Source organism: Fistularia commersonii, chromosome 22, assembly GCF_037954325.1.
Source record: "Fistularia commersonii isolate RoL2024-O1a breed Wild chromosome 22, RoL_Fcom_v1.0, whole genome shotgun sequence".
Taxonomy (NCBI): Eukaryota; Metazoa; Chordata; class Actinopteri; order Syngnathiformes; family Fistulariidae; genus Fistularia; species Fistularia commersonii.
Window position 1 is genome coordinate 1,502,501 of NC_141305.1, and position 16,584 is coordinate 1,519,084.

A 16,584-nucleotide genomic window follows, 5' to 3' on the forward strand; every position below is an offset into this window, starting at 1 on the left:
TGAATACCTCATCCATATATACAACTTTCGCCCCCTTATCCACACCTCATGCAGACCTACAACTTTCACCCCCTCATCCATACCTCATAGACATACAACTTTCGCCCCCTCATGAATACCTCATACAGACATACAACTTTCGCCCCCTTATCCCTACCTCATACACAAGTGAACATGTAGCTCAGCGGTAGAGCATATACACTCACCGGCCACTTTATCAGGTACACCATGCTAGTAACGGGTTGGACCCCCTTTTGCCTTCAGAACTGCCTCAATTCTTCATGGCATAGATTCAACAAGGTGCTGGAAGCGTTCCTCAGAGAGTTTGGTCCATATTGACATGATGGCATCACACAGTTGGTGCAGATTTGTCGGCTGCACATCCATGATGCGAATCTCCCGTTCCACCACATCCCAAAGATGCTCTACTGGATTGAGATCTGGTGACTGTGGAGGCCGTTTGAGTCCAGTGAACTCATTGTCATGTTCAAGAAACCAGTCTGAGATGATTCCAGCTTTATGACATGGCGCATTATCCTGCTGAAAGTAGCCATCAGAAGTTGGGTACATTGTGGTCATAAAGGGATGGACATAGTCAGCAACAATACTCAGGTAGGCTGTGGCATTGCAACGATGCTCAATTGGTACCAAGGGGCCCAAAGAGTGCCAAGAAAATATTCCCCACACCATTACACCACCATCACCAGCCTGAACCGTTGATACAAGGCAGGACGGATCCATGCTTTTATGTTGTTGACGCCAAATTCTGACCCGACCATCCGAATGTCGCGGCAGAAATCGAGACTCATCAGACCGGGCGACGTTTTTCCAATCTTCTATTGTCCAATTTCGATGAGCTTGTGCAAATTGTAGCCTCAGTTTCCTGTTCTTAGCTGAAAGGAGTGGCACCCGGCGTGGTCTTCTGCTGCTGTAGCCCATCTGCCTCAAAGTTGGACGTACTGTGCGTTCAGAGACGCTCTTCTGCCTACCTTGGTTGTAACGGGTGGTTATTTGAGTCACTGTTGCCTTTCGATCAGCTCGAACCAGTCTGGCCATTCTCCTCTGACCTCTGGCATCAACAAGGCATTTCCGCCCACAGAACTGCCGCTCACTGGATATTCTTCCTTTTTGGGACCATTCTCTGTAAACCCTAGAGATGGTTGTGCGTGAAAATCCCAGTAGATCAGCAGTTTCTGAAATACTCAGACCAGCCCTTCTGGCACCAACAACCATGCCACATTCAAAGTCACTCAAATCACCTTTCTTCCCAAAACTGATGCTCGGTTTGAACCGCAAGAGATTGTCTTGACCATGTCTACATGCCTAAATGCACCGAGTTGCCGCCATGTGATTGGCTGATTAGAAATTAAGTGTTAACGAGCAGTTGGACAGGTGTACCTAATAAAGTGGCCGGCGAGTGTACTTCGCATGTATGATGTCCTCAGTTCAATCCCCACAGTAGGTCGCTTTGGATAAAAGCGTCTGCCAAATGACTCTATTCTATTCTGTATTCTATACAGCCATACAACTTTCGCCCCCTCATCAATACCTCATAGAGACATACAACCATTGACTTATACACACATCAAAATGTCTCCAATGAACCTCCTGCATGTTTCTGGACTGGTAGAGGACCAGGGAGAACCCGAAGGAACCCCACGCTGACACAGGGAGAACATGGAAGGGAATCCGACCAGGGACCTTCTCGCTGTGATACACATGGTGCATCCTTGAGAGGGGGCGTGAGCAGAAGCATGCAGTGCCTGTAGAGGCACATCTTCATAGCGTGCAGACAGCAGTCTGCGTGAAGGTTAGCAGGAAGAGCAGTAAGTGGTGATGTTGTTTGCATTGTGCCCCCCACCCCCTTCAGGGATCTGTGACACGAAAAGCAATTAGCTGCTCCTCTCAATGACTCACATGAATTATCATAACTCCATTTGACTCAATGTCAAGCGCAGTGGCAGCGGCGCAGGACAAACTGTTGATTCGGGCACTAAACTGCATAAAAGATTAAGAGTCTGACGCCGTCACTATAACAACCATTACTGTGTCCATCTGCTGCCGCGCTTTATTCTACGATAATGTGCTTGTTTATCTGCGCGTTAAGTGGCCCGGATGTGGGTGTATGCTGTGTGTTTGTGCTGTCGGGGTCACAGGCCGCCACTCACCGGGCTTCAGGTTCTTCTCCTGCAGCACCGACAGCCATTTGGCCCCGGTGCCGAAGATGGTGATGCTGCAGAGACGGCGAGAGAGATGAAACAGATGTCAATTGTTACAAGTCAGGTGCTCGAGAAAGGGTAGATGTTAATCATCCTGCAAGTCGTAACCTGTTTGACGGCTCGGCATCTTTCCACCGACTCATTTCATGCCACTCTGGCCTTTCCAGGCATTAAAAGGAAGTATGATAAATACAAAACTACATCTAAAATCCAAGTTCTGAGATCCTTTATGTGCCTTCGTCAATCAGTGGGCTGAAGGAATAGCCTGAAGTTCTCTAGGTGTTTCCAGAAGAGCACCCAGCACCGCTGAGACCTTCTTTGTAAACACAAGATGGCTGCCAATGTTGTCAAACCCCTCCTTGACCATCACGTACGACCTTCCAGAGATGGAGCCGGACTGGATTCCTCCCCCGTTGGCCACGAGGCGCCAAATGTTCCCCACTTCCACAGCGTTTTACTCGGGATCGCATGCAAGACAGCTAACAGAGTCATTGGATTGGACTGACAGCCGCTCCGCTAGCTGAGCTATGAAGAGTTCTTACGAGGGAGACTTCAGTGCAAGGGAATGGTCTACCTTCCACAAACCACAGAGGAGGGCCCATAGAAAAACCCGCCAAGAAATTGCTGCCTTCAAAATGCTCTCTTAACTGATGGGACCACATCTTATTTGCTGCATGACCAAAAATGAAAATTAATCCAAAGCAACAACAACAACATCAAACACGACAAAGTAATGATCCAACGAGTAGCTGCTTTCTGTTATCTGTTTCAAAAAGCAATAGTCTGCGTTTCCTATTTGCGCAGAGCAGGAAAATGAGTGAAAATAAATTACATCGGTCTTAAAGACTAATTACAGCCCAACGGCTGAAAGATGTGGCTCTCCTGGATAGGCTCGTTTCATCTTTGAAGAAGGTCAAGAAGTCTGCAGAAAGGTATGTTCCAGGGGCGCAGGACTTGTATGGGGAGGAACAAAGGTGTGAAAGAGGAACTCAAGGTGGAAGTGGGAGTGCATCAGGGACCTTCTCCGGGTCCCTTCTGCTTTGGAATGATGGTGGACAGGCTGACAGGTGAGGTTCCAAGGGAACCTCCATAAAGTATGATGTTTGCAGATGGCACCGTGATCTGGAGTGACAGCAGGAAGCAGGATGAGGAACATCTAGAGAGACAGGGGTATGCTCTGGAAAGGAGAAGAATGAAGGTAAGGTGGCATCAAGATAGAATACATGTGTTTGAATGAGAGGGACCAAAGGCTACGGGGAGTGGACATGATGGTGGAGGAGTTTAAGTAAAGAGATTCAACAGTCAAGAGCAACTGAGAAGGTGGAGAAACAACCTGGTAGGTGATAGAAAAAGATCTGCAAGACTGAAAGGAAAGGTGGAGAAGATGGAGGTGAAGGCAGCCATGGTGTCTGGTTTGGCAGAGCTGGTAAAGATCTGGAGCTTCATCTTTGGGAGTGAAAAGGGTGGAGAGGATCAGGAATGAGTCCAGAGGTGGAGCAGACGTTAGATGTTATGAAGACAAGAGTCAGTCTGATGGTGCTAGGCAGGTAGGTAGTCTAGAAGAAGTTAGGAGGTTTATGGATGGAGGAAAAGAGGACGTGAGAGGAGAGAATGCAGAAGAGAAGGTAAGATGGAGGCAAATGATTGGCTGATAGGAGCAGCCAGAAGGAATGAAGACATGTATGCTTGCCCTCAGAAAAGAACAAGGCACCAAGAAAATGAGAAGCTCTTCCACTGGACATCAATCCAGTGGATGAGCAGTGTCGAGCAGTACTCCAGATAAGGAGCCTCTGCTTTAAGAAGGGCAAAAGGGACGGTGAAGATCTGGGTAGAAGGATGCTGAAGATGGAGGAGTTTATGGATGGAGCAGAAGAGGACAGGAACCCTCCCGTTGGTGGGATGGTTAGATGGGATAGAAAGATTGGCCTCGGCAAGGGAGCAGCCCGAAGGAGAAGAAGGAGGATCTTCCAAGCCCTGAAGCAGCACAGGAAGACAGAAGGACTCTTCAACAGGACGTCACAAATCCAGCTCAATCCACAACAACAGAAACGATTCTACGTTTCCTGAACGAGGAGAGGAAAACAGTCTGAACCACGGCCATACGAAATTTCAATTTTCAAAGTAAAAGATCCAACCATGACTCAACTGTCTTTTATCGCTCAGCCATCTGGAGGTTCTCCGCGAAGTCACGTTTTTATGCAGCTCCAGAGGAGGAAGAAGGGGGCCTGCAGGGTGAACACTGCAAATTTAAAGCAAGGTGAGCACGTGCTCCGAGTCAACCCCAAAAAAAAGGGAATCCTTTGGACGGAGGAGGCGGAGGCAACCTCGCCCGAGAGGACACATCGTCTCCTTGTTCCGTTAAAAGGGCGAGATTATCGACGAGACGCCGCCGCGCATCAACACCGGGCCTGAATTATCTCGGAAGGCTGCTTTCTTCGGCGGTGAATGGAAGGCATCCTGACAGCTGTCAGCGGCTGGACGACAATGTGCGGACGACGGGGACGTGACAAAAACACCAGTCCCGTGGCGGCACCATCCCCCCCCCCCCAAACCGCCGCCGCCAACACCCGCTTATTTAATTCTAAAAACAAACGATAAAAAATAAAGCCTTTTAAAGTCTGGCCGCGTCGAGGGGCGTGTTCGTGTTCCCGCCGTACGGCGTCGTGTCCTTTCGAGCGATTTCCGCTGACGCGAAATCAATCAAGCCGGCCTGGATCGCTATGGTAACTATGACTGTCAGTCAAATGCTAGACAAAAAAAAAAAAAGGAAAGGACACAAACAACCATCTGATGCTCGATCGGTCAGTAAGGAGGGATTGGTTCGTGTTGAGATTCGGGTCGATCGGCGGCGACAGAGGTTCGCTGATGGGGGTGAGCGAGGAGGACGGCGAGGCCGGGCAAGGCGTCCCGGCAGGCGACCTCTCTGATGGAACCGACCGACAGCGTTCCACCGAGCCCGGTGAAGGTCACGGGGTCCGCCGACCGATAAATCCAAAGCGCGGGATGGAGATCTTTCTGGCGGCGTTCCCCAGACGCTCGCTGACTTGGTGAACCCCCCTCTTGTAATGTTAGCAGGGAGATAAAAAGTGAACTTTTGTGCTAATGGTATTTTAATTTTAATGGCGACCTTCGTTTAATGATCTGGTCAAGAAATGGCATTTCAAGAATTTGCACAAGCCTTAGTATTTTTTTTCCATGTATATCGAATTATGGAGTTTAGGTTCAGCACTTCCGCAACACAGCAGGAACGAGATCTGTGGAGTCTCCCTGTTCTACTCGTGTCTGCATGGGGTTCCTCGGGTTCTCCCGACTCCTCCCAGTCCAAACACATGCAGAAGGTTCAGTGGAGACCCCGGGTTGCTCAGATTTGTGAATGTATGTTTTTAAGATATGTATGAATGACAGGGTGAATGTTTATGTCTCTATGTGATGTAGGAGAGAGTGATTTATTATCAAATGAATGAGTGAATGGTTACACATCTTCATATGACATTTGAATGAGAGGGTGGTTTAGGTCGCTGAATGACATGTGAAATCAATCACACCTAATCGAGACATACAACTCCCGCCCCGAATCCATACCTCATAGGCATACAACTTTTGCCCCCTCATCTGTACCTCATGTAGACATACAACTTTCGCCCCCTCATCCGTACCCATATAGACATACAACTTTCGCCCCCTCATCTGTACCTCATTTAGACATACAACCATTGACTCACACACACATCTGGACAATGTCTCCATTGAACCTCCTGCAGAGACTGAATATCCGAATGTCTGACAAATGAAAAGCGGGTGATGATGTACGAATGAGAGGGTGACTGTCCGAATGTCTCAGAATTACGCGACAATGAGCGAGTTTAATGTTTCTGTAAGATGTACAAATGAGTGAGTGAGCTGTTGTATGTTCCTGTATGTGACCTCGTGAAGTCTCCACCCCCCCAGGCAGTATAGCTAATAAACGAATCAAAGTTTCGGTCTCAGCCTGCTGTTTTTCACAACAAGGCTGGATTAGCTATAAGCCCAGACATTAAAGATCTTCTCACTCACGGCCTCCCTGAAGTACTGGAGGTAGTGGATTACTCCTGCTCTCCACTGAGCTCCCGCGAGGCAGACTGTCCCAGTCGCCATCTGCACACGCTGTCAGTAATCATCCCGTCATCATCCCTGACCACTGTCTGCATGCTTTATTGTTCATTACTTGCTGCCATGGCAACGGTCAATCTATTCTGATTGGAGGCAGGTGGCAAAGTCTTGCTGCTAATTACCTCCGCTGAGGAGCATTATTGTGTTCGCAGGTACTTTATTTGCCTTTAAAACACCTGATTTTGCAGCCATGAGGACAACTGACTCCGGGCGCCTTAAACTTGCTGAACCCACCAGGAGGATGGATGGATGGATGGGAGGGGGGGGGACTTTTTTTTCAAAGCAATTGAGAGTTTGGATTTGCATTAGCGAAGAGAATTCCTTCTTTTTTTTCCTCCTGACATCAGATCGAAGCATTTTGGCGCACAGACAGGAGAAGGACTGAGGAGGAGAGCCCCATTCACGTTCAACCTCACAAGAGTACAAGTGTTGTACCCTTTCCCTTTCACAGGAACATCCCCTGCCGTTGGCCGATCTCCACTGAGCTGGTAAGATGACAACAAGACTAAGGACAAGCAAGACGAGGGATGGTCATCACGTTCTCCAGTAGGCAGAGGCAACTGGCAGACGTAATCACCACCATGACCATACAGGGGGAGCCAGTAGAACCAGCCAGGAGAGAAGGAGTACAGATACCTGGGCACCGTCCTCGACAAGCTCCTGAGGTTGTCCTCTAAAACTGAAGAGATCGTCAGGAAATGGCACCAATGGTAGTACCTGCTCAGGAAGCTGAGATCATTTGAGGTGAGCAGTACAATCCCAACCATGTTCTAGCCCTTCATTGATAACGTGATGACCTTCACCTGCTAGTTCCACTCCATCACCCAACACCACAGGAATGAAGCGCACCGCCTTGTTCTGCTCCAAATTAACTGGCCGACCCCTCAGACCTCTCTCCTGCTTCCATAAAACTCAAATATTAAAACAGCCAAAAAGATCCTTGAAGATCAGTCCCATATCTTGCACCCGGCCTTCGAGTGTCTCTCCTCTGGGTTTTGCATAGAAGGGCAACCTTCGTCCCCAGAGCTCTCCAACTCCTCAATTCCTAGCAACCCTGCAAATCCCTTATCGCCATGCCTGATGTCGAGGGCAGAACCAACCAAAAAGAAGTGAATCACCCTTTCCTGTTGCCCCGCAGCCCCCTGGCGTGGCTTTGTCCGCCATTGCTACTTCTTCTATGAAAGTAAAAGCTATTAAAGGATCATTTCAGCTATTATGTTGCGACTGCTAGCGCTGCTGGAATTAGCAGTAATAGCCAACGGTACCTTTCCTTGCCAACTCTTGTTGTCTGTCTACACTGTCCTTGCCGGTCAGGATGTGCCCAAGGTTTCTGCACCGGGAAACGGCAGTGTCTTGCGCAATGACACTCCAACACGCTTGGAGGAGCCAGGAATCAAACCGGGCATGTTCAGTTCCAGAGACGACCGCTCAACCTCCTGCACCCCCTAAAGAGTGGAATGCTGTGATTCTGCACCATTCATAATTCATTCATTCATTGTAATTTGGCGTCACATAAATCAAATCGGGCGGGGAGAATAGATCCGAAAGGCTCAAGGCCGCTCCCAGGCAGGCGTCGCTTCACCAAAAACGCAGACAAAAATCATTCTGTTTGGAGTTTCCAACGGACGATCAGACACATCTCTGGACTCTGGCTACTGTCCACTCCTAAATCAAAGTAACGGGACCTGATCAGAGCGGCGCAACCAGGCCGGGGAAATATGACACACTCCACACGCTTCACACACCTCCACTTTGGTGTGCTCTTGTTCTCTTTGTTTTTTTAGAGCAGCAAAATGATCCAGGTGGTTCGGTCTACTTTGGCAGGGGGAGCCATTAAGCTGACGACGCTGCCTCCGCAGCACCGGACATTAGCATTTTTCAGCAGGAACTGGCAGCCAAACACGCTAACAAGAGCGACACCCCAACAATGCTGTTCAGATTAACCACTTCACTAATCATGATACCGCAAGCCTGACCGACGACGCGCATCCGCTTGGAAATAACGTTTAAACAGCTGGATCATCGGTCAGAGCCCGTAGACTCAAAGCACGGCTGTCCGTTCAAACTCAGGGGGACCTAGAAGTTCATCATGGTTACGCGATCTTAGCCGTCTTTCTCCGAAAGGTGGGGTTCGCCCTGGACCAGGCGGTCTCCCATACAAGCATTCACGACATGTAGACATACAACTTCACTGTCCTTCAAACATCATGAAGAGACAAGAACCTGACCAGGATTGTCTTCAATGAACCTCTTCTGAGCTTCCTACAGGACTCGTAAAACTGATGTCTGTGGAGGTTCTCCATCATCCAGGTCATGGTGAATTTACCGTGGAATCTTCTTGTCGTGGCAACTGGACTTGAGAACTCAAGTCCAGTTGCCAAGACAAGAGGATTTCGACAAGAAGTGTAAAGCTGATCCGCGTCGGTAGAATTAGAAGCCCGGATCACATCTGTTCGGACTTTTGCTAACGGCGCTCGCTAGCCGGCGTAGCCTGGGACGCTCCTGGCTGCTGGCGGAAGCCTCAACGCGAGTTTAAGCCTCTCAGCGGCTGACAGATTTAGCCCCAATTAAAACGTCCGATCTCCATTCAGAAGACGAGGGTGTAAAGATGTTCGTGTCAGCCTCTCCCGGAGGACCCCCGCCTCCCCCCAAAACGTAGCTCTGGGATGTTGAAAATGTGTCTGTGAGGAGGCGCCATCAGCATTTAATTGGTTGAAAACTTCACTCACGGTTTTAAAAAGGTTCGATCCATCTTACTGTCAAACGGAAAACGCCCCCTCGTCCTCCATTTGGGTCATTTTGCGGCGATTGTCCTGAAAATTACAAAAGACGAGGACGTATCCGGCGACGACGACAAACCGTGAGGTGATATTTATGGGAGTGGCTAACGCCTACATCCTCGCTAGCTATTTAACACAAGTGGGCAGTTAAACTCTTTGAAATATCAATTATATATTATTTTAAAAACCTGCATTAATTGCGGGGTTTTGAAAGGAGCTTTCAGGGACGTAGAAAACAGACCCGGAGATTCAGCGGAAGCGCTTCCTCTCGACACTCGCGCTGTCACCGCCTCCCATTTATGTCAGACTTCCTCTCCCCGTTAGCTGGAATCCTTATCCCGCTCGAGGCGACGGGCCGTCTCCGCCGCGCTCCGTCCGACCGACAGAAACCGTCCGGCTTCTGCTGACCACGCTCAGCGTAGTTACCATCTCCATATTGCAAATGGGGGGCCGGGCGGGAGCCGGTGGAAGGGGGGGAAGGGTTCCTCACGGAGTTCCTGCTTGGAGAAGTCTGACTTTTGCTTGGTTTGAATCGAAGCTCCCTTGTTTGGATTCCGACTATTCAGAGTAATGGGCTTTTTAATGGCAGGGAGCCACTGCACTGCTTTTATAATATTTACACACACACATATGTCTATATATATGTACATACAAATATATATAAGTATATATATATACACGTACATACATATATGTATGTATATATATATACACACACACATATATACACACACACATATATACATATATATGTATATATATTTATGAATATACACATATATGTACATACATACATCATACAAATACATATATATATATATACATATATATAGACACACACAATTTTACACACATGCATGCACATACACATGCATACATATATCCCCACATAGATATATATATGCAGACACACACACACACAAATACATACAGATATATACATATATATGGATATATTCACACACAGATAGATATATATATATATACACACACACACACACACACATATGTATACATATACACAAATATATATATACACACATACATGTACATATATATCCATGTGTATATATATACACAAGTACACACACATACATACATACATATATACACACACACACACACACACACACACACACACACACACATATATATGAAGGACTTCTGCAGAGATGCTGACAAAGAAGTTGACAAGAAGTTACCAGAATCCAGAAAATTACCACAATCCGAGTTCCCAGAGTCGCAACTGATACAATGACAGTTCATTCATGATGCCCGATGCTATCCCTGCTGTGATTGGACGAGAAGCAGCCTGGACGGGTCACATGGTCACATCTAGAGACGCACAACCATTCACCCTCTCACTCACACACCTCGTAGAGACACACAACATTTACGCAACTGGACAATGAAGGGTCTCCAGTGAACCTGCATGTTTTCAGAGAACCCTGAGGAACCCCACGTAGATATGGCGAGAACATGGAGACTTCTGCGAGGTGGAAGCGCTAACCGTCGCAAAAGCAACTTGTTAAAAAAAAAAAAAAAAAAAAAAGAAAAAAAAACCATCCAAACCACAAACAGCTTTTCTTTCCCGGGCAAACGTTGATATGACCAATAACGTCAGCGATTAAACCACATCCTCGCTCGCCTCCAATGACCTCCAACGACCTCCGCACAGATTCGCTTCGTACAGAAACGAAGTGCCGCGGGAACAAGCCGTCAGATTCTTCCGGGGAACCGAACACGTTAAACAACAGCTGAGTTGCGCGGCAGCTTATTATTATACGATCAAACACCACCAAGTAATACTTGGTGCTTGTTAAATGTTAAACATCTGATTAGTGAGTCGTACGAGCAGCGGCAGGTCATCGGGGAGATGTTCCTCTGTTTCCCTTCAATGCTTCTGCAAAGCCGGCTGCATGTAAAAAGAAATAATCATATGTTGTGAGGAAATTAATAATACGCCAGACGGCTATTTCCTGAAGAAGCAGCGAGATGTTGGGGGACGTTGCATCTCCTACCGACTAAACGGGACCGTGAAGAAGGTCGCCTCCGACCGTCTCCGTCGCCGCCGGAAAACCTGCTGTGCCGTCTTTCCTGCAATAACGCGCAAAACAAATGTTATCACGGGATTCGCACACACTGAGCCGAGAGGGTTTTTGACCCGACGAGAGGTTCTCAGGTTGAACCTTCTCATTCGAAAAATCATGGAGACACGCAAACGTTCACGCTCTCATTCCCATGTCTGGACCATCCGGGGCCTCCTATGAGCCTCCTGCATGTTTTCCAACCCCATGCAGACACGTGGAGAACATGGAGACTCCACACAGAGTCCTCTCTCACGACCTCCATGAATTTTCTCTTTGGACTCCCTCAGGACCTCCTGCCGGGCAGCTCCACCTTCAGCAGCCTTCTACCCAGATCTTCACAGTGGTTTGGATATGAGCAGAGGAGTCTTCATGTCCAAACCATCTCAATCATCACTTTTTCTCGGTCATACATGTCCTGCGCCCCTGTGACAAATTAATCTCTTCCTTTGGGCTTTTCCCTTCAAGGGTCTCCACAGTGAATCTACCTTTTCCATCCAAACCTATCTGCTGTATCCTCCTCTCTCACCCCAACAAACTTCATATCATCTCTCACGACCACCATAAAGTTTCTCTTTGGACTCCCTCAGGACCTCCTGCCGGGCAGCTCCACCTTCAGCAGCCTTCTACCCAGATCTTCACCATGGTTTGGATATGAGCAGAGGAGTCTTCATGTCCAAACCATCTCAATCATCACTTTTTCTTGGTCATACATGTCCTGCGCCCCTGTGACAAATTAATCTCTTCCTTTGGGCTTTTCCCTTCAAGGGTCTCCACAGTGAATCTACCTTTTCCATCCAACCCTATCTGCTGTATCCTCCTCTCTCACCCCAACAAACTTCATATCATCTCTCACGACCACCATAAAGTTTCTCTTTGGACTCCCTCAGGACCTCCTGCCGGGCAGCTCCACCTTCAGCAGCCTTCTACCCAGATCTTCACCATGGTTTGGATATGAGCAGAGGAGTCTTCATGTCCAAACCATCTCAATCATCACTTTTTCTTGGTCATACATGTCCTGCACCCCTGTGACAAATTTTGTCTCTTCCTTTGGGCTTTTCCCTTTAGGGGTCTGCACAGTGAATCTACCTTTTCAATCTAACCCTGTTCTCTCTATCCTCCTCTCTCACATCAACTAACTTCATATCCTCTCTCACGACCTCCATGAATTTTCTCTTTGGTCTCCCTCAAGACCTCCTGCCGGGCAGCTCCACCTTCAGCAGCCTTCTACCCAGATCTTCACCATGGTTTGGATATGAGCAGAGGAGTCTTCATGTCCAAACCCTCTCAATCATCACTTTTTCTCGGTCATACATGTCCTGCACCCCTGTGACAAATTCTTCTCTTCCTTTGGGCTTTTCCCTTCAAGGGTCTCCACAGTGAATCTACCTTTTCCATCCAATCCTGTCTGCTGTATCCTCCTCTCTCATGCCAACAAACTTCATATCCTCTCTAACGACCTCCCTGAATTTTCTCTTTGGACTCCCTCAAGACCTCCTTCAGGCAGCTCCACCTTCAGCAGCCTTCTACCCAGATCTTCACCATGGTTTGGATATGAGCAGAGGAGTGTTCATGTCTAACCATCTCAATCATCACTTTTTCTCGGTCATACATGTCCTGCACCCCTGTGACAAATTCGTCTCTTCCTTTGGGCTTTTCCCTTCAAGGATCTCCACAGCAAATCTACCTTTTCCATCCAATCCTATCTGCTGTATCCTCCTCTCTCACACCAACAAACTTCATATCCTCTCTCACTACATCCATCAATCTTCTCTTTGGTCTTCCTCTAGACTTTCAATTCCAGCATCCTTCTACTATCCCTCCTCTGTACATGACCCAACCAACTCAGTGTGGCTTCTCTGACCTTCTCTCCAAAACATCTACCACATGTTGCTCCTCTGATTCAATCCAGTCCAGACAGAAAGGCCCCCATGCAGAAACCCAAGCAGGGACCTTCTGTCTGCGAGGTGGAAGCTCCAACCCCCTCCATCAAGATTGGACGGCCTCCTAAAAATATCTTTTCCTTCCCACCTCTAAAACAGTCCGACGCGCCAGCAGGGGCCAAAAGACTGGATGTCAACACGCGCTGAGGGCGTCGCGGTGTGAAGATGCTGCTCCACGATGATCTCACACCATTCTAACATCTAACATCCAGATAAAACCTGACGTACTCAGAAAAACCAACCTCAGTATTTTGTACCTTTTAGCACACTTACTTCCAAATACTGAAAGAACTCCTCACAATAGGAGGGTTTTTTTGTCATGCTGTATCTCTAACAGAATATCAGCCGGTGTGTGTGTGTGTGTGTGTGTGTGTGTGTGTGTGTGAGATTACGGCCACAGCCACTCACCCAAGCTGGTCCGTCAGGTTCCACAGCACATCAGGAGTGGGTACCAGTGGAGAACCGTCATACAAAACTACCGAGGCTCCGACCGCCAAGGCGGAAACCAGCCAGTTCCACATCATCCAGCCCGTCTGAGGACACACACACACACACACACACACACACACACACACACACACACTTATTGATGGCGGAATAAAGGCGCTGACATGGGATCATAATCTTCATATGTTTATGTTCATGTCATCTTTAATCATTATTGTTGTTGATGCTAGAGGTGTGTGTGTGTGTGTGTGTGTGTGTGTGTGTGTGTGTGAGGTCGGAGAGCGCCGTCGCCTACCGTGGTGTAGTAGATGATGACGTCGCTGCTGGTCATGTTGCCGTGGAGGACGTGCTCCTTCAGGTGCTGGATGAGAGTCCCCTGCAGGAAGCGACAACGTGATGCTAACTGTTAGCCGGGAGGGGGCGGAGCCACCATCACACAGATCACGTGACAGGAAGTAAACGTGTCGAGCGTCTTCGGCTTCCTGACTTAGGAGGAAAAACGATGCTTCTGGACCCTTGAGCCACCATCTTCATCTCCACACCTTCTAACTCTCCTTCACGCACACGCGTTCTGACTTCCTCAAACAAATAATTCTTGGTATATTTTGCTTATTTTTTATTTTTATTTCCCAGTTCTCTAACTTCTCTTATTATCCCACTTCCACTTGTGTCTGAACATGGGTGTTTAAATAAAAAAAAATATATATCCAAAAAGCGAACCCTGCAGCTACACTGCTCGTGCATTAGCATTCATGCTAACGTGTTTGCTAGTGTGTCGGGTAGAACACATACGTTGAGAACGACAAGGACACACACACACACACACACACACACACACTCAAAACATTGTGTGTTTCCTCGGTGTCACCAAGCTCCCGCTGAGAAGAAGAGCAATTTGTGTTAAGTGTGACCTCTAGCGCGGACGCCAACCCATCGCGGCCGGTTATTATCACGGGTGCGTGATGCTGCTGCTGCTGCTGGACTCAGCTGCCATGCCTGTCCTCTCCGTGTGTGTGTGTGTGTGTGTGTGTGTGTGTGTGTGTCTGTCTGCACCAGCCTGCTACTGATGGCACGCCAACAGCACCGTCGCAAAGCAGCGAGTAGATAAAAATAAAAATAAAAAATAAGGAAAACGGCACTGCGGCTAATTGGCAGAGCCGGAGAAGGGCTGCCGGCGACACAATACCAACTGTTTTTACACCGACACGTTACTGTCCAATTATTAGCGGCGTGGGGTGAAGGGAAGGGAGGAAAAAAACTTAATGAGAAGCTGCAAAGAAACATTTCGGAGGAGCGAAGGGGTGAAGGGGGAAAACGGGAAACGCCGTCGGATCAACAACTGGGCGAGAAAAAGAAAAGGCGGCGACAGAGAGAGAGAGAGGACAAATATATGAGAGGGTGAATTTGTTTGTTGGTGCGATTTAAGTGTTATGCTTTTGTGAAGAAATCACACATCCTGCTGGAGTTCACTCCGGACACGCGTGCAGGATTGCAAATAATCTTAATCGTGATAATAATTCCATAAATAGCGAGAGCGGACGGTCCGGAGGGTGGGTGGGATCTAAAGGTGGAGCTCTGCTGCCACCTTGTGGACAAAAGCGTACCGGACACCTGAAGCAGAACCAATCAGACCAATCACGTCCGGCCTGTTTTGCTTTTTTATCCGGCCCGACAACCTATTATCTAAAAAGTACACTGCTCAAAAAAAATAAAGGGAACACTTAAAAAACACATCCTAGATCTAAATGAATGAAATATTCTTATGAAATACTTTGCTCTTTACACAGTTGAATGTGCTGACAACAAAATCACACAAAAATGATCAATGGAAATCAATTGTATCAACCCATGGAGGTCTGGATTAGGAATCACACTCAAAATTAAAGTGTAAAAACAAACTCCAGGCTGATCCAACTTTGATGTAATGTCCTTAAAACAAGTCCAAATGAATCTGTGTTGCTTCCTGAGTGGACACTATGATTTCACACAAGTGGGATTGACTTGGAGTTACATTGTGTTGTTCAAGTGTTCCCTTTATTTTTTTGAGCAGTATATTTAAATCAATATTGAATTCAGAAACTCCTTATTTTTTTTCCTTTTGTTTAATTTTGTATGGATGATGGCATACAAAATAACGTCGGTGCGTTTATACGATCATTCATGAATTTTAAAGTTGAAATAAAATGCTGAAAAAAATTTAACTATTTAAATTGCAAATTTTCATTTTGTTCTATTGACATGATACCTAGTTGGCTCGCATGTAAAAATTAAATAAGAATTGTGTGGCACCCCTGAAATGGAGCATCGGAGGTGATCAAGAAGGAACATTGGGAAGAAGGCTGGATGATGACGCTTTCATTTCTGCAGATTTACAGAATAAGACAGTGTGTGTGTGTGTGTGTGTGTGTGTGTGTGTGGTCTTCTCACCCCGGCTGAGTGGACCATGCACTTTGGAGCTCCGGTGGTTCCCGACGAGTACATGATGAAGAGCGGGTGGCTGAACGGCAGCTGCTCGAACTCCAGCTGCGGGAGCTGGTCGCCTTCACCGCGCCCCGACAGGAGGAAGTCCTCCAGGAACTCGCTGCAGCAGCAAGAAGAACGCACGGATGAAGGAAAGAAATCAGGACGGAGGAAGGTTGAAGTCTCCTCAGACACACCTGTTGGGGATCTTGGAGAGGTCGACTTCACGCTGGGCCCGGACGTAGGGAATCACCACCACCTTCTTCAGGTCTGGAAGCCCTGGGAGGAGAGGGAAGCTCGGATGACGCGCTCCTCCGGATCTTCAACCGTGAGGAACCGTGAGGAACCGTGAGGTCGGGAGGTCCGCGAGGAGCGGCACCCACCTTTCACAACGCTGGTCAGCTTCTCCATGTGGTCGTGGGTCTTGCCGTTGTAAACCACGGCGGCGACGGAGAAGATCAGCTTGGGCTGGATCTGAGAGAAGCGGTCCAGGACGCCC

At 47.9% G+C, this 16,584-nt stretch overlaps 1 protein-coding gene across 1 annotated transcript in view; it reads right to left on the reverse strand.

The window, feature by feature from the left end:
* Window positions 1-16,584, reverse strand: part of aacs (acetoacetyl-CoA synthetase) — a 40,943-nt gene that overhangs the window by 12,632 nt on the left and 11,727 nt on the right. Inside the window, exons 6-11 of the mRNA XM_086169497.1 lie at window positions 16,469-16,583; window positions 16,283-16,364; window positions 16,053-16,206; window positions 13,921-14,001; window positions 13,587-13,711; window positions 2,169-2,233 (exon numbers count right to left, since the gene is read on the reverse strand). Coding sequence (XP_086025623.1) covers window positions 2,169-2,233; window positions 13,587-13,711; window positions 13,921-14,001; window positions 16,053-16,206; window positions 16,283-16,364; window positions 16,469-16,583 — 622 coding nt within the window. The remainder of the gene's footprint in view (window positions 1-2,168; window positions 2,234-13,586; window positions 13,712-13,920; window positions 14,002-16,052; window positions 16,207-16,282; window positions 16,365-16,468; window position 16,584) is intronic.